General features: G+C 25.9%; 1 protein-coding gene and 1 long non-coding RNA gene across 2 annotated transcripts; one reads left to right on the top strand and one right to left on the bottom strand.

The window, feature by feature from the left end:
* Positions 1–988: 988 nt before the first annotated feature.
* Positions 989–1,723, top strand: LOC126550133 (uncharacterized). Its single transcript, XR_007604179.1, has 2 exons — positions 989–1,254; positions 1,479–1,723. It is a non-coding gene; the product is annotated as an uncharacterized LOC126550133 (long non-coding RNA).
* Positions 1,724–4,055: 2,332 nt separating this feature from the next.
* On the bottom strand, positions 4,056–22,341 carry LOC114125845 (xenotropic and polytropic retrovirus receptor 1-like). Its single transcript, XM_027989640.2, has 10 exons — positions 22,118–22,341; positions 21,840–21,993; positions 13,223–13,485; positions 11,546–11,813; positions 10,715–11,085; positions 10,020–10,167; positions 9,363–9,569; positions 8,703–8,872; positions 7,250–7,383; positions 4,056–4,810 (listed from the first exon to the last, which is right to left on the bottom strand). The coding sequence occupies exons 1-10, from the start codon at positions 22,184–22,186 to the stop codon at positions 4,522–4,524; spliced, it is 2,073 nt and encodes a 690-aa protein (XP_027845441.1). The 5' UTR covers positions 22,187–22,341; the 3' UTR covers positions 4,056–4,521.
* Positions 22,342–22,414: the final 73 nt, after the last annotated feature.

The following is a 22,414-nucleotide window of genomic DNA, read 5'->3' as shown; positions in this document are numbered from 1 at the left end:
ACAATTAGGTAATTTCAATATTACATATTATATTATAAATGTATTTATACAAATTTCCTCTAGCTACCTGAAATAAATTGTAGTAAATAATAATATTAAATTGTATGTTAAATGTATTAAAAGGCTAGTTATATTATTACGATGATGAATAATCATGTAATCAATCAACTAGTGATTCCGATGGCACCGACGAGTGTTGAGTCATATTTTTGTAAATTACTCAAAATATTTATTAAAAACATAAGTATTTAATATAACACTTAACAACTAATTATAATATGTAGGTATTAGGTACTTAATCTAAAAATGTATCAAATCTATATTATGTTATTAAATTATTCGTTCGTAAAATAAACTTCTATACCTGATAAGACGATAATTTTGATGAAAATGTACTTGTAAAACTACTCAATGTCTAGTCAACATTCATAATTGCTACACTTTGACGTTTAAGTCAATAATATATATTAAAAACCATGGAGTTTATTTACTCAAGTTATTATATCATTCGATTTTCACCGAATCAAAATAATTATTACTAAAATGTTACTAATCCAGTACCTATGCGCTTTAAATAAGAAACCTATGCAATTTAACCTATACTTATTGGTATTTTAACAATTTGAAGTATCTCTGACATTTTTAACATAAAAATTTACAAACACTAACACTATACAATATACGAATCTAATGTTATGTGCTTACTGTAAAATAAGTTCCATCTAATAATAATATAGTTGATGTTTTAAGAAAATCTGTGAACAATTCTGCAGTTGACTGTAGTTCCGGGGCGGCCTGCTAATTGTATAGTACATTATGTCTAATGTTTGTTATAGGTATATACAAACAAACAAACATGAACCCGTGCTACCTTTCACTGCTAAATAAAAATTATTAAAATTCAATTTATATACCCGTACGTTAACGTTATTTACATTTTAATGTCTTGCGAAATATCATTTATTATCCGATTGAATTATGTGGCCACTCGTAGTATGAAATCAAAACGCGACTTTGAATCAACAAAACTCGTAACTACTTCACCATATGGTATATAGATATAATAGAGTTTTTTTTTTTAAGATTTCATATCGGTGTATTGTTTATTGTTTATTTTAATTTATTTACGCGTTGAGTAAGACACTTCATATAATACTGTAAGGGCGTTAAAAAATATTTCATACGCTAAAAACAAATCGTAACGATTTTCATCGGAACCCGGCCAAGAGGATGTGGGAAAAATAAATTACTGTAGTGAGTGCATTAGCAAAATAAATATATAATACTTAAAAACTTATATGAGCGGGTGATTCAGTAATATAGAACGCATAATATATACAAAATTTTTTCCACAATATTTAAATAGAAAAAGTATAATAGAAAAAAATGATTTTTTTTTATTTGTATGCGCTATACTGTATATTGTATAATATCTAATATTATATTATAATACATAATATTTTCTTCTTCTTTAACAGCTTAGCAGTCCATTCAAGACCTATACGCTGCCACTAGTAAGCATCTCCATTTTTTCCATTCAATGTCCAGTCTAATGTCGCATTCTCATTTATCAACCTCGTATCCTTCTATAGTCTGTACGATGTCTTTCCATCCTAGTATCTTGTAAAACACTTATATTTATATAACTAACATTAGTTATAATTTATTTATAATTATTCGATATAAAATGGAAAATTAATAAATAGCTAAAAAAACTCATAAATTTTAAGTATTTTAAAATTTCTTCTACGTAAGAATTGAAAAATTAAAAATCTTCTAAAACTATTTCGATGTATTTTACAGTGATGTTAAACGTAATAATATCGAAGGTTTATTTTATTTTTTATTTCTTATCAAATCGATAAATAAGATGGGAGTTATAATATTGTGGTAGAAATTTGTTTTTGTTTTTACTTTGTTTATAAGAGTTATATTTTGAAACATTTTTTTCATACTCATGCATCTTTAAATTTGGAACAACTTTATTTATATTGGTTTTTTTTTTTAACTATTTATTTCAAGATATAATACAATTTATATCTACTTCAGTCCTTAATGAAAGTACCTGCGGGTTTTTTAGAAATACGTGTAAATTATAAATTATAATAATTTATTAGTTGATGATATAAATATTAAGCAAGCAAATTAACTAATATTTATATAGATGACCAATTATGTGACCAAGTGAATATGGGATTATGCTATAAATGTAACAATATGATATTTATTCAATTTTCTACTGCTATATTACTTAGGTACATTCAATACGTTTCTGCCATTTATTTTTATTTGAACAAACATTAAACACATTAATATATTAAATAAAAACTATACAACTGAAAACTCAGATATAATTAAACAGAAAACGATTAGGTAGTAATAAATATAATAATAAATATTATATAATAAGTTATATATAATACATTATATTGTTTGAAATTGTACTTAACATATTGCCTTATAGTGACAAATATATTAATAATAAAAACAACAAACAAAATAACATAAAATTTCTGTATCCAATGATAAAAATAATAACCGTAAAATTTGGCTTACAGAATTTTAAAATGTTTTATTACTTAACAATACCTTGTAATAGTTATAATATATACCTAGTAATAATAGATAATAAGTAATAACTATATAATAAATCGTATTTCAATGATACCTAACAATTAAATTTTTACATTTTATAAGAATTATTTCAAGGTAAATATTACCATAATGTCTTTATTATCATTATTATTATTATTATTTTTTTTTTTTATACATATAAAGATGTTAAAAAGTTATATCTAGATAATAACCTAATTTATGTAAAATAAAAAAATTGACATTCTTACTTTGTTGTTTTATAAAATAGAAAAATAGTTATATGGTCATAAGTATTTTATTTATTAAGAGTCAAGAAGAACTTAACCATTTACTATTAATGATTTAATTTATTGATATATTCTTAAAAAAAAAAAATTCTGAAGGAAAATAAATTTAAAGAAATATTTTTAAGTCACTATTTGAGTTGCTGGTAAAACTGAGAACGATTTATTGCAAGATTTTAATAAATTTGTTTTCCTACATAGTTTTATGAATACAATGCAAAATTAATGACCAAAACTAATTTTTAGTGAGTATAACAATGGCTACATATATACGCAAACAGTATTAAATTATAGCCAAAACACTTTTTTTTAGTAGATATTTATATTGCTTTGCTAAATATACCTATAGTTTAAAATTATTTCTTATAATTTTATAAGCACGATTAAATCATACGAATAGTTCTTAAAAATTTGAATTTTACTGTTATTAAATACCTGCACTTTTTATTACTTAGTACATATACATAATATACATAATATACTACTTTTTCAACCTATAGGAAGGACGTATTTCATACATTTTTATTTATTATATTTACCTAACAGATTTTTAATTTCGCAATAAAACATTATCGTATTTATTGTTTACGCAGTCACAATAAAAATACCTATATTAAGTTAATTATAATGTAAATTTATACTTTAAACAATTTTTTTTTTACAATTTCTCACTTTTTTTCAACAAATATAAATTTTAATACAATTTATCGAAAATATCTCTACTTAAATAATATTTTTAAACAACATTTAATTATTTTCTAATAACATAGAATTAAAAAAACATTAATTTTTAAAATTAAGAATAAAAATATAGAAATATCACACCTACAATACATTTTCTAGAGAAAATAGTATATAATACTGTATATTTAAGATAAAAATGATTCATTTCTTATTATATTATACGTTAATTATGATGTCTTGTCTTACGTAAGTTATAATTTCTTAATAATATTTAATGAAAAAAATTAAATCCAATGTTATTTTATACAAAACTTTTCAGTAGTGTAATACTTTTAATATTGTAGAGTACGAACGTGTCTTTTAAAATATGCATAATTATATTTTAATTTTACATCAAATTTCGATCAAAGTTTGATACATCAAATGATGATTAGAACGTAAACATTTTTTTTTTTGATTTGTGTCACATTATTGGCATCTTAAAATTGAATAATAATATTGTACAACGTTGTAAGAAATAATAAAATAATAAAATAGGTGAGTACAAATAAAAAAACCTACTTAATTATAATAAGGAAGAGTGATGCTGAGATGGATCTTATTTTTACGGAATATTGTATCTTAACGTTTAATAATATAAATAGTGCTAGGTAGGAATACATTGAAATAAAATTCATAATAAATTATTGTGCGTAGAAAAAAAATAAAAATTGACACTTAAGATTTCACTTAGAAGGAGGGGGGGGGACCAGATGACTTTTTTTAAATTAACGACTTATATTATAATGGATTAACCCCGAAGCCTCGAGAAGTTTGTTCGTCGTAGATAATTTTAGTCAGTAACAATACAATATCATAATTGATACAAAGTACACGACTTTTATTTTTTTCTAAAATTCATTTCTGAGGAGGGGGGAGTAACCGAGTAGCTCTAAGTCGCATCAATGGTTCGGGAAATTCAGCGAGTACCCAAGCTGGCTAAGATGAGCGATGCCTGTTCATCTACCGACCGACTGGGCTGGAACGTGAGATTCGGTATCTTCTTTCCGATACCACCACCGCCGGTCACCTTGTTCCTCCGGTTTCTGTTCAGATCATGTGGTGTCAGCGGTTCGTCCATAAGTCGTAGGATGTGAGTTTGATCCGAGCTGTCGATGGGTGCTACCGAAATATCTCTAACGGCTCGGAACCGACCGCAGTTGTTCAAGTGTTCGTTTTCAAGCCGGAAAAAATTCCAAACGAATCTCCTATGGTGAGCATATAACATAGAAGTACATAAATGTATAATATATGTATAACAGGTAACAAGTGAAAATTAATTGATTCATAATATAGACACTATAAATAGCAATAAAATAGTAGATATGCATATTATCTAACGAAAGACAGGGTATTTTAAAATATATTACAGTGAAATCCCTGAATGTCAGATACTGTGGACTGTGGGTTGTTGAAACTATTCGGAATTGTCTACTATTCAGATAATGTATCTCGTAAAAATGTTGTAGTTTGTTTCCTAAATAACGTCCGCTATTTGAAGGTTTCTAAGGGAGGTTACAATACTTTTATTTTTTATATAAACAATCCGTTATACAATATTATATCAGCATATCTATAGTACCTAAGTACCAATTATATATTATTGTGGTTTATTAAAAAAAAAAAAATTATTGATATTGGTAATATGTGCAGTAACACGAGTCTAATCAATGTTTTTTTATGCGTCAATTCTTTAACTACGACGTGATTTTGTTTTGGGAAATTATTGTTATTATGTACTATACATACACAATTACGTATAACTACATGATCAGAAAGATCGCTACCACAATAATGGTTTTAATGAAATAATAAAATACAATTAATAAGTGAGTAAGTATAGGCATATTGCTAAATAAAGAAATTCTAACAGTATTCTATACTTAATATGATAAATTATAGTTTCGAATAAAACGGTTGAAAAAAAATTTAATTTATTTTAACCACGATGACTATACAAATACTTAAAAATAATGAGTAGGAAATATATTATTAGCAATTTAAATTTTACAGATTCATCATAATTTATATTTTTCATTGCTCTAGAGACATTTAAAATTTAAAAAAAATGCATATGAAATAAGTAATTAATTTTATTTCTTAACATGTAGGTAGATAGGTACCTATTTAAAAACAAATTAAATATAAGTATTAAATTGTATAGTATGTACCAACCTAAAAACAGTTTCGTGTATCGAAAAATCAAAAAACACATAAATTCATTTAATTTAAGCAATCATGTGTACAATAAATATTACATAATTAGGTATGTTTTAAAATATCCAAAAAATTATTTGCTTAAGTTAAATAAATACATACGCACTGACATATTAATTACGTGTTGGGAAATAATAAACTACATTAATAATAATTTTTTTGTTAAAATAAATATTTGAAATGAAATAAGTTAACTTTTTGTCTTTAGATCGTACTTAGTATATAGTAATGTAGTACACAGTTAAAAAAAATACACTAACAATATTATAATCTATTATAGAACATCAAAATTATATGGAAAATTTGTATGTATTCGATTAATTTCACGGATTAAATTAAATTATAATTTATTGAGCGATTAATTTTTTACTAGCCAAAATAATTGACCGTGTTAATTTCAAACTTTCTTCTTTTTGATCGTATTAGCGACTTTAGAGTATACATTCAAGTATTTAACCTATAATGCATTACAAATAACAATATTAGGTATAATTAATGCGAATACAAAGTTTTGTAATATGATTTGAGATCCTAAAAATAAATTCTCTCTATTTTCTCGTATTTAATTATCTTTGTTTATTAATTAACTTTTTTTTTTACCTTGTAATCTCAGTAGTAAGTGCCTATAGTGCCTACTCTTATATATTTTTTCAATGCAAAATAGTAAATATAGTTATAATGATAATAAAAATATCAATTATTTCGGAACATAAAGTGAAACTGAATACTTATCTTTCGATTTTGGACTTTAAAAGGCAATTATTCATTATGAGCAAAAATACACAATGCGCGTATTCAAGGCCAAAACACTTGTATGATATATTGTATAATTTTATTAATTATTAATATTAAGTGTTTTAAACAGAAATTAATGAAAAAGTACGAGTACAATACATTTTACCTTGAGAATTTAATAAATACATTTTAATATTTCGATTGATTGATTCTATTGATTTAAAATAATATGAATAATATCTCAACAGTTAATATTCGTAGATACGCGTTGTTTATTTAAAAATAAAAATTACTCTAATATAATTTTGTGAGGTTTTGATTTCGACGTAATAAATAGTAAACTCGAATAACTTTTAATAATTTCAAAATTCTTTCAATTGACATTAAATACTTCTAATATCCTATGACCTATAGTATATTCATATAAATAGATGAGTGATATATAATTATATCAATCATGAGACACTTCAATAATTAATCACGTTTTAAGTTAATAGATTACTACGGAACTTGAGATATGTGAATGTATTTACAAAATCGGTTTTACCGTTAAAGAAAATTGTAATAGTCTTTAAACTGTTTCGGAATGACGGAATACATTAGCTAATTATAACTAAAATAATATTCAACTGTAAACAACATTTGCAATATTTAAGATGTTATAATTTATATATGACACAATACGGTAAACTAACCTCATTACTTCAAGAGGCGACAAAATGGATACCATTAAGTCACCATGAACATAGCCCATTTCGGTAAGAGACATTGATAGCGCCCAACCAAAACGTAATACAAAATCTTCGACGATCGCGATATAGTAAAATGCCTGAAAATAAAATAAAATAAATATTAGGCCGTTTTAAAATGTCAATATTTGTTCTACGATAAAATTTCAGTTAAAAATGGGTGAGATATTGACATGATAACAATTAAATTTTATGCAATTTATATGCAAACATTAATCGATTAAAAATAAAATCAAGAATGCTACGTGACAAATCAATTCAGGGGACATTAAAACGGAAAAAGTATTTGGGATTATAAATCACCCACAGCCTTTCTATTAAAATCGTTATAAACATTAAACCTTATAGTATTATTATAATATTTATAGTCACTAAAATAAAATTGTAATGAACTATACCTAAACCTTTTTTGATTCATTACCATATTACTCTGACCCTCTTCATCGAGAATTCTTTACATAATACCACTGCGTCACTGATCTATGTATAATAGATGTAGATACAAGTTTTGTTTAAAACTTATTTTTATTGGAATTTTCGTGTAGTGTATATTGTTAACTTAAACTGGAAATTTTCAACAATTAAGTAAAACCATTATTTATTTAGAATTATGATCATTATCGGTTAATTATGTTCTATCTTGTACAACCAAAAGGCAAAAGTACTCATTAATACGAATAATGTAGGTACATTACACTGTGTGTGTTCTAATGTCTAACACTGAATAACACGCATTAATACATTAATTAATTTTAATACACAAATATATATCGTATTTTGTAGAACGAATTCAGTGCAATTAAACACGTATAATGATAACCATTTGCAAAAATTTACCTATACATAATTTAAATACCTATCATTATATTTATTTTAGATTCTAAGCTTTGTTTAATTATTTAGTTGAACATATTATTGAATTGGTTTTACAACAATATACCAACTATATTTTCGTTATTTTTGTTTTGTAAATATCAATATCCATCCTTTCCCGGAATATCTCTAAAACTACTTGATCAATTTCAATAAAAGTTATATCAATGAATTTCGCAAGAATTGCAGAGGTTTATTTTTAAATTTTTCAATCATGATATTATGCTGTTATAGGGTGGCTCACACAGTCACACATAAATTTAGTTTAGCTCACAAAAATCGAATATTTTTTTGTTTATATACCTACATTGTTGCATTTGTTTTTAGTAAATTATTAAAAATAAGAAATCTAGCATAATTTTTTTATTTTTATTTTTATTTTTTTTAGATAATATGTTTCATCGAAAATTTATGTAAGTGATCAAATAAAAAATTAGACTAACTCAAACTCGTATTTTCACAAATGTAACTTTAAAATCTGTTTACTACGATTAATGTAATAATATACCTGTTTAGTATTACTTACTGTTGACGAGTACACGATTTCTTCACGAAGGAATCTATTCTCACCGGCGTTCCGATCAAAAAGTCCCCAATCCATTTTGATATCCCATATATAAGAATATAGGGAACTAAATATGGATGCTGATATCCATAGGTAAAAGAAAACACTCGAGTCTTCTTTGGGATTATTCTCTATAAATACATTTTTTTAAAAAAACAATGACTGTTAATTATTCGATTTATTATATATTACACATATTACAATACAGTGTAAATGAAGATGATACGTATTGTAATAGTTATAGCAAACAGACTAATTAAAAACATTTTTTCTTAGTTTAAGTTTAGAAAAAACACTATGCTAACTTTTCTGAGCCTCGTTTCTAGACGGCCCAAACATAATGTATAAGGTGATTATTTTAAAAAAGATCAGTAATTATTTTTTTAAAGATATTAAATTATTTCGAAATTCTTTTTGGAAAAAGTATAAATACACCTTATATTACCATTTATTTGTTACATCCGTTATATTGGTGAAACAAACTTTTTGTTTTTTAAGTGCAACCTTTTTTAAGTTTTGCGATTTTTGGTCGACAATTTAAAAAAAAATTTAATTTTGATCTTTAAAATTTTACAATGTATATTAAAATAAAACAGACATATTATAATCGATCCATCTTACTTGCGTATTGAAGGTTTAAAAATGAGAACGTTATCACGAAGAAGGTAGTTGCGTATTTGGCGGCGTTGGCCAGATGAGGGAACGCTTCTCGTGAGTCCCGATACCGTCTCAGGCATTGCATGAATCGGAACCACGCAGGCAAGCACGCGACGAATGGCCGCAATAGCCACACGCGTTCCACGCACTTGCTGCCGTCTATATCGATTGCTGTATATAATATATAAGACACGAGATAAGGGTCTGTTAGTTTTCAAATATTTCTTCTTATATTATACATATGATGACATGATGTATAATAGGTAGGTACTCTATGAATTTTGGTAAATATATTTAAACATAAATTACAACGTGCAAATCAATAAACTGTAAAAAAACATATATATTCATAAAATATCTATAAATATTTCTTGAATATTTATAATTTAAAACAGACAAAATGTCAATGAAAATGTTTGTAGTCGATTTGACGTCATCACCATGTATTAAGCATTTACTTTGAACATATAATAAACTCTTTCGAAGTAAATTAGTGGATATACTAATTTTGACACGTTTATCGAAAACTACTTATTATTATAATATAAGTTTTAGTTTTTTAGTAATGACTTTTAACTATACTATTATAAGTATGCAATATTTGTGATCAAAGTCCATTACTTTTATTTGACATCCACTTGTCGTTGGTCAAATAGAAGCACACGAGGTACTGAAAGTCCAGCAACGCAGGCACCAGGCTAGTCAATTGATCGGCCAGCCAAAAGTCTGCGAAACCAACGTAGAAAAACGGTGCGAACAGTATGCGTACCTGCGTCATAATAAAACACAAACATGTATTTATTTTTCACAGGGTTATTTTTAAAACCTAGTCATTGTTGGTGTTGATGAAATGGAAAATAAAAATTTTTGAATATTATAATTTTTTGATGATCTATAATAGTCTTTGGCATAATTCAATTATTTAAAAAAGTTTAATATTTATAAAGAATTAATATTTGATAAATTATGATATTATTATGTATAGTGCAGTTTTAATTGTTGAGTTTAATATTTTATGATAATATTATAGCTAATATAAAAAATAAATAAATTAATAATATGGTAATTTTTTTTTTCTTAAGCTACGTATAATGATTATAATATTTAAGAATATAATGATATCCAAAAATGTTCTTTTCATACAACTCCTGAGCTTTTATAACACGAGTTAAATCAGTGCTGCAAGTAATCAATTTGTCTGCATTTATTTTTTTGAGAGTGAGTAAGATTTATAAAAAACGTATGAACAAAAAATAGGATCACCATATTATACGGATATACATACAGATACGAAACTACAAAGTCGTATAGCTTACCGCCACGCGCAGCACCCAGAAACGGGCATCATGCCGTAGCGTCTTGGTGGGATTGAACAAGAACGCAATCATGAGCACTGCCAGGATCAGCGGGTTTATGTACGGCGGTATGTGTAGCTTTTCGCTGTACAGGAATATCAGCGCCGAGCCGGCCCACACCAGGCCGAAAACGGTAGCTAACTCCATGATGTGCTGCTCGGTCAGGTGGTTTCTAGGATCTAACTCGAAGATGAGAACGTGGTTGACGCCTGACGAACGCCAGCAGTAAACATTTATGCCCATGAGAAATAGGAATATGACCAACAACAGTGGTCCCCGGTAGAGCCTGACCATCACTCGCCAGTCCGTGTTCTCGTTACTGTGAGCGATGCCTACGAATCAACGATAAAAAGCGACTATGAATTATTTTCTAGCTGGACCGATCAGATAGTACAAGGGATGACTTACTAGATTAGATACAAGTATAACATTTATGAATTTTTCCACCTCAATGGATTTCGGTTATGTAGACGATTTATTTATAATCGTGACATTAGTTGTGTTATTATAAAAGTTAAATAATAATATGTCAACGGACTAAAAGTCTTTATCATCGAGATAATTTCACCACATCGATTCAAAAATCTGATTTTACAGTTTAACGCGAATACTTCATAAGTGTACAATACATGCAGTAACGAAAAATACCCTACATATTATGATGATACATTGATATTACATATTATTATTTTCGAGGTACCTATTTTGTTTGTATAAACTCAAACAAATTATACTCGTACTTACTTTGTCTATATGATGTCTATAGATGCTACATTTTTTTAATTCACTCACCGGTGATGACTACCGCAAGCAACATAACGACAAAAGCGCCGGAAAATAAGCCAACTTTGAACGTGATCCAAGGCGATTGCTGTTCGCCGAGTGGTGGTACTCGCAGTCTCTTCATGGCCCTTTGGCGATCTCCCCCTTCCAGACCTTGTGTGACGGTAGCCTCGGTTTCACTTATCAACCGGTCGATATCTTTGTTGCAATAGAAATGAGCGTTTTCCACTACTTCTGATCTCCACCGACCTCCGGAACCGCCCTCCGAACCCAGTAACTTAAACGAACGACACACAGACATAATATAGATCAACGTTAAAATACGGAAAACATTTTACAGTTGTTGTATGTTAATAAAATAAAATGTAATTTATTTAAATTTTAAATTTGTTATGTAGAAGTAATGTACAAAATGGTTTTAATAGAAATTTGGAATATTTTTAAAACATAATATATACCTACATTACTTAGTTTATTATAAATCTAAGGGTCGTTCTTTCAATGTCCGGTTAAGTGTCAGTAAGACTAACTGGTAGAATTATATCGGTTAATACATGAGAAATTCTTCTGGTTAACATTATCAGGCACTAACCGAACATTGTAAGTAACTTGGAGGGGAGTTTAGGATGTTTAAGTTATACAGTTTCCCACTTTAATATAAAAAAAAAACATATTTAATAATTTTCTTGAAATTTCGGCGGGGGAGGTGAAACCTTAAAATCTCTCCTTGAGACACGCCTGTATAAACTATGAGTTAAGAATAAGAAGATTTATCGATTTTGTGTCATAAAATATAATTATTAAATATAAATATAAATTATGTATACTATAATATATTATTTAAGTTATATTTCCTAGAAAAATTAATAATTCGACCCGTAAAAATAACAGGCTCAATATACCTCATTTATTCGATATACAATTACAATTAGATACATTATACTAATATTTGTTGTAATTACGTGGTTACTTAAATATTAAATTACTTAAAGTATTTTTTTTCAAAAGTTTAAAAGAATGAAAAATATACCTATTCTATAATATTCTTCATGTAACCATTTGCATAAATTACACATTTTAGGTTTTTCTTTCTAATATTATAGGACCCACCATTTATTCACATAATATAATAATAATATAGTATCATAGCTGGTTGCTGTAATAATATGTATTAAACCGAAAAGATGATTATTTGGTCAGTATACGGTTAACGCGAACATAGCCCGATTAATTTTACAGCAATAATTGAACAAATAACTGGTTTGAATAATAACAGACAACCGTGAATAACTGTATGGAACAAGAGCTCATAAGTGTGTAAGTGTTGTACGAGAATAATGTTTAGCATGTTAAGTAGTAGTTTTTCATAAACGATAACATTTTAGAAGCCAAAAAAAAATTAAACGGTATATTTATTATTAATTCCTATTGATTGTCGTGTTTTCAGTCTACATGATGCACGTACGGCGTAAAATCTGATTCAAACAGAATTATTATGTTTACTACAACTTACAAGGTTAAAACGCTTGAGGGGATTGAAATTAATAAATAATTAATATTGTTATAAGTCAGTAATCCAGGTACATTTTTAATTATTAATATGGAAATCAAAATACATAATCATAATGTCCGTTAGTATACACTATACAGTAATAAAAAATAATTAACATTACTCTGCAAATATACCTTGTCATGTTTTTTCATAATCTTTCGAAAGCCAGTGTAGTTTAAATTTTGGTAGTTCTGCAGTAGAATTAAACTCAGATAGAATTCACTGAAAGCTAACTTCAGTTCTTGGGTCTTACGTGTTGTGGTGTTTTTTCGAAGAATTTTTCGTTTTACAGGCTTCAGATTACCACTAGCATCTTTAGGTTTGATTTTGTCATCTTGAGCCTCTCTCAGGTCACTCTGGAGGTTGGCAAATTTTCTGGTTGCTTCTGCCAATTTTTCTAAAACATTGCAAATGCAATACTAATTAATATACTATAGACTGTATTAGACAATTATAGTATAATACCAGTAAGGTGTAGTCACAACAAGATCGTGTGCATTATAGTTTATTATTCGAGAAGTTTGATTTATCAACTTGATAATCGGCTTTTAATTTATTTAATATATTATATCTTATCATACAGTAACACACATAGTCCACATATAATTAATATATATATTGTAATTTAATCAAGTTTGGATAAATTTCAGGATTTCAAATCAAAAAATATCTACTATAATTTTCAGATTCTAAGCTGAATGATTTGTATGTCCAGAGACTTTTTTATAGTAGAAACAAAATGCTTCAACCTTCAACTATGAAAAGGGATATGGTAAAATATTGATTCTAGTATATACTTTGAGAAATCAAAAGTAGACATTTCCAGGTACTTTTCTAAATAATTGAAAAAAAATATCAATTGTAACAACATTACAAAAAACCAGGTATATGTTTATTACTTAGCTTTGTTTAATTTATATTTATGAATAAAAAAATTCGAAAATTAAAAATAATATTCAGTACCTATAAGTTTTGTAATTGGAAAATAAAAGAAATATGGTCGTAAAGACACTCACATTTTTATGATCGATTCAAATTCAAATTTGGAAAAAATTGAATAATACACCCAACACATAAATAACGATATTTATTATTTTTTATTTTTCAAAAACTATTAGCTGCATGGAATTGAAACATATTACAATAAATTATTAAAATTATTATCTTCTTTAAATACTTATATTTTTAAAATGTTTATACTATTGTTAAGCTAGGTATTGGTAAGTACCTTTCGAATTTATTTAGTTTTTTTTATAAAAATATTGATTAAACAATGTATCCTCAGACACAGGGCTTGCAAATTTAATAATTATAAAAATACATGGTTTTTATTATTCTAAGTATTTGAATTTTAAATTTTGATGAAATTCGTTAAAAATACAAAAAACACAAGATTTTCTGTTGTTAAAAATGCATTACATTTTTAATTTTTATTCTTAAATTTTAAAAAGAAAATTCATCATTTTTCATAAAAAATCTTTAAATAAAATTAGGTAAAGCCACATTTTATAAGAGAGTTTGAATTTCAAATATTGACATTTATTCAGAACTGTTTTTCACCGTATACAATAATTTATCAACCAATTCATTTTTAACCATGCGCAGTGACCTACTCAATATGTACATTCATCAACTACTATACAAACAGTATGCTAAGCAACTTCCTGGTTTAACATGTTTACACGTTATTCAATCAAATAGGTACAGAAGATCTCCCTATATTATCATATTAATATTTTTAAATATATATATGTATGATTTCTAAATTAAATTAGTTCGCTATTTAGACCAAATATAAAAGTTTAGAACGTTATTTTGTTTATTATAACACCTAGAGAACGAAGGTTACACAATAAATAGTTACTAAGATAAATATTAACAAAAATCCAACAAAATTAATTAGTTAAAATAAAATCCAAAAAGTATTTGAAAAATAATTTTTAAATAATTTTAATCTTGTAATAACTGGTACCTACTATCTATTAATTTTTTCACTCAGTTCTTTATTGAAGGTATATATAAATATAAAGTGTTTACTAATTAGTAATAGCTATTCGCAAAGTCGGGCCCAGTTCTGAACCTATGCTTTTGAATTTTGAACATAATTCAAAAAATATAATACATGTTTGTGCAGGGGCGTGCCCAGGATTTCTTTTTGGGGATGGTTTAGTTTAATCTTAAAGTTTTAAAGTTAAACTTCAATACTTAGAACAATATCATTTAAATAAATGTAAGTATATATTATTTTTTATTATTTTTTCTACACTTAATTTTTTTTAAAACAATAATTATACATTTTATACTTTAATTTTTTATTCAGTTAAAATAAATTTGTATCTACTGCAGTGTCATCTCCACTAATCTTTTTTTTAAATTAGTTGTTTATTTCTTCACAATTTAATGTACAATTATGTTGACGTATTTTAAATAATAATAACTGTATGAAAATAAATTTCAAAATAATAAACGTAAGAGTAGGTACAACAGATCACCAATCGTGGTAAACACGAACCAAATGAAAGTTTGTACATAAAGTAAGAGTACCTAGGTTTATTTTACCGTTGATAATGACAAAATTAAATTGAAAATACTATGTTGGTATTGTCAGTTACCTACAGAAATGATGTGAAAGATTACAAATATTTATGATTTGCTTTTGTTGTAATAAAATTATTTTTATGTTATCGATAAGACCCATACGGCAACGTGAAAACTGATTTCATTCAAATTAACGTAAAACCCCAAAAATAGCGATAATAACCTGCCGTTGTACCATGAATATAAAATTCGCAAAAATGTACTAAAAGGAATAAAAACAAAAGATCGTCAATTATTGTATTATTTTTATATTAATTACTATATGTATAATTATCGGATTTCCCCATAATATTATGTTAATGTATATTTTTTATTTTGTAAATATCATTAAGTTGAAAAAAATAAGCCAGTCAATTTGGGGGTGGTTTGAACCCCCAAAACCTCCTCGGCACGCCCCTGTGTTTGTGGTCAATCTATAGTACCCAACTGGAAAAAAATAGTTCCTATACCGATTATTATTGATTTCTACAGCATCCTACATTGATATATTATATATTAGTAAAATGTATTTTAAATTACATGTTAGGTCCTACATATTATTTTATGTATATTATATTATTAAATAGTACCTATAGTTATTGATGTAACTACGTTTATACGCTGCGTGTCGGTTTGAAATAAGATGAATTAAAATAGAATTTTGTAATTATCGTCCCTATTTTAGTAATGAAAAAATTACTAGAAAATCTTGGCAAGAAGGCATGTTTTATGGATAACCATAATATTATATAAATAGGTTAGTGCGGTCTAATTTATTGGCAGTGGCTTATTATGGTTTATCCTTATTAATATGTTATTATAACGAACCATATTTTGGTCATCAAATTTCTTACGGTATTTTCATTGATAGAGTGGTTCTTTTTATTGAAATATTATTTTATTTAAATTTTTTATTTTTAAATTTGTATTATTTATGTTATACTAAGCGTGACTGATGAGTAAGTTGGTTTGCCAATAATCGGTCTTGAGAAAGAAACAACTTTGAATTATATCTTGCCAGTTGCACAGCAAAAGCTGGCATTAAAATCATTCTCCTTGTGAATAATTATGCAGGTATATATATATTATATATAAATATTTCAAAACGTTTAAGGATAATTTTAGATGTTGAAATAGTATTTAATATATTATTATTACCCGTATTATATAGGTATTGAATAATACTTCATGTAGGTATAGATATATATTTGTTTTTTAAAAGATTTTTGGAGAATCATATAGACCATTACATATCTTATAGATATCTATATCCACATTATAGATTTTTAATTTGCCTATATTTACGTTGAAAACCTTTTGTTCTATCTACGAAGTTATTTTTCCAGATAGAAAAATAGATACCAACCAAAATAAAATAATAATTTCATTTTTGTTTTAAGACGATTTTTTTAAAACACAAAATACAAATATAGATAATATTACCTATTTTATTTGTTCTTAATATAAAATTGAATCACACACAACGCGTTATATTATGTTAGTTTTATAAAGATCTATGTGTACCTATATTATATTTTATTAGTTTTAACGCACAATTATACTAATTAAAAATAATAGTTATTAAAATTTAAATCTGCTCGCTATATAATGTACCTACCTAACTAAACAATAATTAATCATAATAATAATTGTATGGATCGTTTATTAGATATTATTATTCCAATGGAGGAAAACTATTTATTTCATACTTAATAGACACATCAATACATCATTAGAAAATATTTACAAACTACAACACTAATACCAATGAGTTATCTTTAACAAAAATTTAAATTTATACTACGTTAATAACGCTTTTGAAAATTAATGTTTCAGTGTCTTGTGATGGTTTATAGATACCTATAATCTACATATCTTATGTATATGTTTATAATATAGGTAAATATGGTATTATAATTTTTAATAACCTATTGCAAATATTCGCGATAAACATACCTACTTTGTTTAAATTTACTATAGGTACACGTACAATTATTCTGTATGACAAAATATACACAATATACATATTATATACCTACCTTATAAATTATAACCTAGGTATATACTACAATGTTTGTTAATACATTAATTAATTTACAAATATTTGATCCTACCACTTTTCTTAATCACATTTAAATCAATCAACAAGGATGCAAATGAAGTAGGTAGATAGGTTAGGTTACCTACCATTATTACTTCTGTGTTCCTATTTTGATATTCTTTTTTTTTTTGATTCATTTTATTTCCCAGGTCAAGTACCTACCTATCATAAGAACATTATGTAAATCATAATTACACTAATTTATTTGTAAATGTATTATGTAACAATGTAACATAGTATAAGTTATTAACTATAGGTACTATTAGATAAAAATATATGCGCATATATATATATATATATATATATGCTTTAATAAATAATAATCAAACAATTAAATTTGATGGAAAAAGTACTGATTAGGTTTAATTCTTGTTTGACAAAGACAATTTCTATGATACATTGAATTTTCATCATCCGTTATTGAACAATATTCTACTATAATCATTAATAATAATGCATTGATGCGTATTTTAATATTTAATTTATAACAATTAAACTGTAAAAATGATGTAGGTACCCATTAACAATATATTTTCATATCCATAAGTTAGTACTATAATATATTATAAACAACTACTGTATCTATAAGTAACTTAGGTGACTATTTATAAATATATACCTACATACGAATTCCGTGAGGGCTGCCGAAATATTGTTAGAGGGGTACATATTGTTTTGATATTGATTAATTAGAATTTAGATAATGTAGACATAGATACCTACTTAAGGTAATTTTTAAATTAATAAAATGCCAGCTATATGTTTAGTACTTAATTATTTATCTTTTATTCGTGTTTAATTGTTTTTATGGGTACCTGTATATTATAATACAAAATTGCTTTGCTCTACAGTAAGTCGAAATTTCGTTATTAAGTAGATAGATCACTGTAATGGTTGTGTTGTATTTAAATGTAATAATAAATTGATTCTATTTTTCAGAATACCTTGGGGCTTGGATAATATATAATAATTAATTTATATTAGGTACCTATTACTTAATAGTCAATTTATTTTTGTAAAGTCAGCAGAACGGATGAATCGATTTTTAAAATTATGATATAGGTACCTACCTACTTCCAAATGTTACTAATGAATGACTTTTTAAATAAGTAATATCTTGTTATTTTTTTCTTACTCTCTTCACACTTAGGTACACTTATCATACCATTCTATAAAGATAGTATATTTTTCTTAAAAAAAAATATATATATATATATAATATATATGAGAACTTTGTATGTCTACAAAAAAATTGTATTTTCGATATTTATTAATTAATATGTAAAATTTATGAGTATATTAGCTTGAATACAATTAAATGTAATATGCAAATAGCTTAAAATATTAGTTTAAAACTAATACGTTATACTCGCCCAGAATCTAAAAGAATTTGATACCCGACACTAAAAATCTGATCAGTGTAATTATTAATGATTAATCATGTACTCATATAAATTATTAGTAGTCAATAGATATTAAGTATATGCCTAAAATAACAGAACGCAATAGAATAAAACATAAAACTGTTTTAATAACTATTTAGTCAGTTCTAATAATATTTATTATAGTTTTAATATTATGTTTTGTGATTGGTAGATATCTACTAAAATTAGTATTTACCTACCTACCTTCCTATTTATATATTTCAACATAAATCCTTCTACATTCTATTAGAATGTTTTAAATGAAATAGCTACGAGTTCTCTATGACTAATATAAATATAGCTGGATGCTAATTACTGTGAATAGATGGATACATCTTATAATAATTATTATTGAGTCTTTAATTTTAAAATTAGAATGAGGACAGTCAATTCCAGTCAAGGTGAAAAACCAAAATGATGGAAAATGTAAGTAGGTGCCAACATTATTTTTACAAAACGACTATATTACATTTTAAAAGTGTAATTTAAAGTTTCAATAGTAAATTTTTTGTCCTAAATTAATAAAAATTTAAATTTCATTTATAATTCATAACTTGTAAAGTTGTAAACATTGACTCTCAGCTACGGTTGCATCATATCACACATATTCATTCATTATTACATAAATATTATAGCTGTGATGTGTATCATGTATTATTATAAAGTAGATAGGTACCTATCATACAGATACAGTACTTCTGTGTGTTTTATAAATAATCAACATAAAATTTTAACACTAAAAATTCTAGCATAATGAACTGTAAAAATACAAGAAATTTTAACAAATTATTACATTAGTACATTAAGTAGGTACATGTAACATTGTTCCAAGAAGGTAATTTAATAAATAAAAGAATGTCATTATTATTGTTCCTCAAACTAAAATATGTTGATAATACAATATTATCATTACAAAAAGGTTGAAAAAATATAAACACATCCTGTAACAAACATTATAAAGGATGTAATAATTTAATGCATCTTTCAAAGCATAAGTCATTAATTTATTATGATATTTAATTAACTAAAAGTCTACAACTATCAAAAATAAAAATAAAGAAAATTCACTGATAAAAATGTAATTTCATATTTTCTGTATTTACTCTTTAGTTTTTAGTGTATATTAATATATTATGACATATAATAACCTATATGTTTTGTTTAATTAGAATAATTATCAAACCACAAAATAAAAAAGTGAAGTACAGCTTTGATGTATTTAATGAGTGTTAGACTTTTATACCAATAAATTGTACACTCAAATTCTCTAAAAAGTAAAGTATTTTTACTGCAAGGTTTTACACCTAAAATAATGAATTTATTTATTGATATGACATTTTCCAAATCAAATACTGAAAACCAATATTTAAACCATAATAAAATTTGCCGGCTTCTTAAAACCGAAAACAATAATATGGAATGGTGGATTTGAATGCATGTGGGATATTAATTTCTGTTAAAATTGTTGAATATTTACAATGTAGCATGGTAAAACTAATAATTAATAAAATTTTTTTTTTAATTTTTGATTGTCTTTTATAATATCATTACCTAAATTCTAAAAGATGAAATAGTGTTCACACTGTGAAACTTAATTCATATTTTTGGTATAAGGTTTTTATGAATACTGTTTTTGTCTTTAATCCAGTTTAAATAGTTATCGGGTATTGCAAGTAGGTAATTTGAGTATTAAGCCATAATTTTTGTTAAAAGTAAGAGTGAATTAGAGATATATAAAACCTATAGATATGCTTTTTGTAAGTTGAGTGAAACTTTAAAAATAATTTATGGTGCATAAGTAATTTAAAATGAGCAATTATTAAAATTAAAACTCAATAAAGATACTTATTTGTGTATTAGGCTTTTTGTGAATAGAAAATTTATTATTTCATAATACTAAAATAAATTCACGAATAACTAATAAAAATAATAACAAGTTAATAATTATACTGAATATGAATACAAATAAAAAAAACAAAACAAAAATCTGTAAACTTTTAATATTTACTTTTAGGAACTTAATAAATTCAACATAACATACTATAAAATTATAACTAGGAACTATGAATAGGTATATTTTTTAGATTATAGCAATTGTTATAATTGTAACTAAAATACTGAGATATACTTTTAGGTTAATTGTTGGTATAAGTTATTCAAATGTAAAGATACCTAAGTGCTAGGTTTAATATGTAGTATATAATTAATTAGTAATAAATTATATAAATTAATAATGAATAAGCATTATTTAGTTTTGGAAAAAATAAACATAAATAATAATCTAGTTCAATTATTAGACTATGTAAATAATTTGATACTCTAAATTTAAAAAACAATAAATTCTAACTTGTGCATGGTGAATCGGTACCAATTTACAATGTTATGTTAAAAATATATGAATGTATTTACATATTATGGCACACTGTATGAGTACAGAACTATATTGTGTAGTTGTTTTATGCACTGTTAATCGGTACACCATCACACACTATTTTAATGTTCATGCAACCATAACATGCACAAGTGATATAATTATGTGAATTGATGAAATAGCAGCAGGCTTCAAGTAATCGTTTCCCGTCAACTTTATTATTGGGGTAAACACACACAGAGAAGGTGTCAAACAAAATCATAAATGCTGTTCGAAACCTGAATAGAATGTGTTGATTTTAGCGAGTTCTTTGTCACAAAAACTGAAAAATTTTTCATCAAATTTGGCATAATATCGTGAAAGCGAATCGGGGTCCACTTGTTCGGGCGCTGGTACCTGTTCGATAGCAGCATACAACATTTCCTTCATCTCCTATAAAACACAATAGATTAAAAACATGTAACCGACCTCAAAAATTATTATTAGAAAAAAGAATACTGTTGTCCGTCATAATATATTGTTTTCTCAAATATATTGTTATAACATTTTGACCTACTTCATAACTGATGTATTGTTTTCTCCACTCGGGTGTGATGTGAGCGGCCAAATGCTCAGCGAATTTCATCTTTTAGCTTTTACTCTCACGATCCTTTTGTAATAGCGTACTCGTGGATCCGAGACGCGAAATTTTAATTTTCCAGAACGATTGCAAACTGCAAAGCCAATTGAATTGCCCGCCGTTTGCGAGTCGCGTAAACTCCAATCGATACAAGTTGTCGTGAATGGGAATGTTGATAAATGATTGGAAATCAAAATCAAGGAAAGAACAAAAACCGTGGAGGAGAAACGCTGC

Source organism: Aphis gossypii, chromosome 2, assembly GCF_020184175.1.
Source record: "Aphis gossypii isolate Hap1 chromosome 2, ASM2018417v2, whole genome shotgun sequence".
Taxonomy (NCBI): domain Eukaryota; kingdom Metazoa; phylum Arthropoda; class Insecta; order Hemiptera; family Aphididae; genus Aphis; species Aphis gossypii.
Note: the sequence above shows the minus strand (reverse complement) of the source record. Positions and strands in the feature narration are given on the sequence as shown.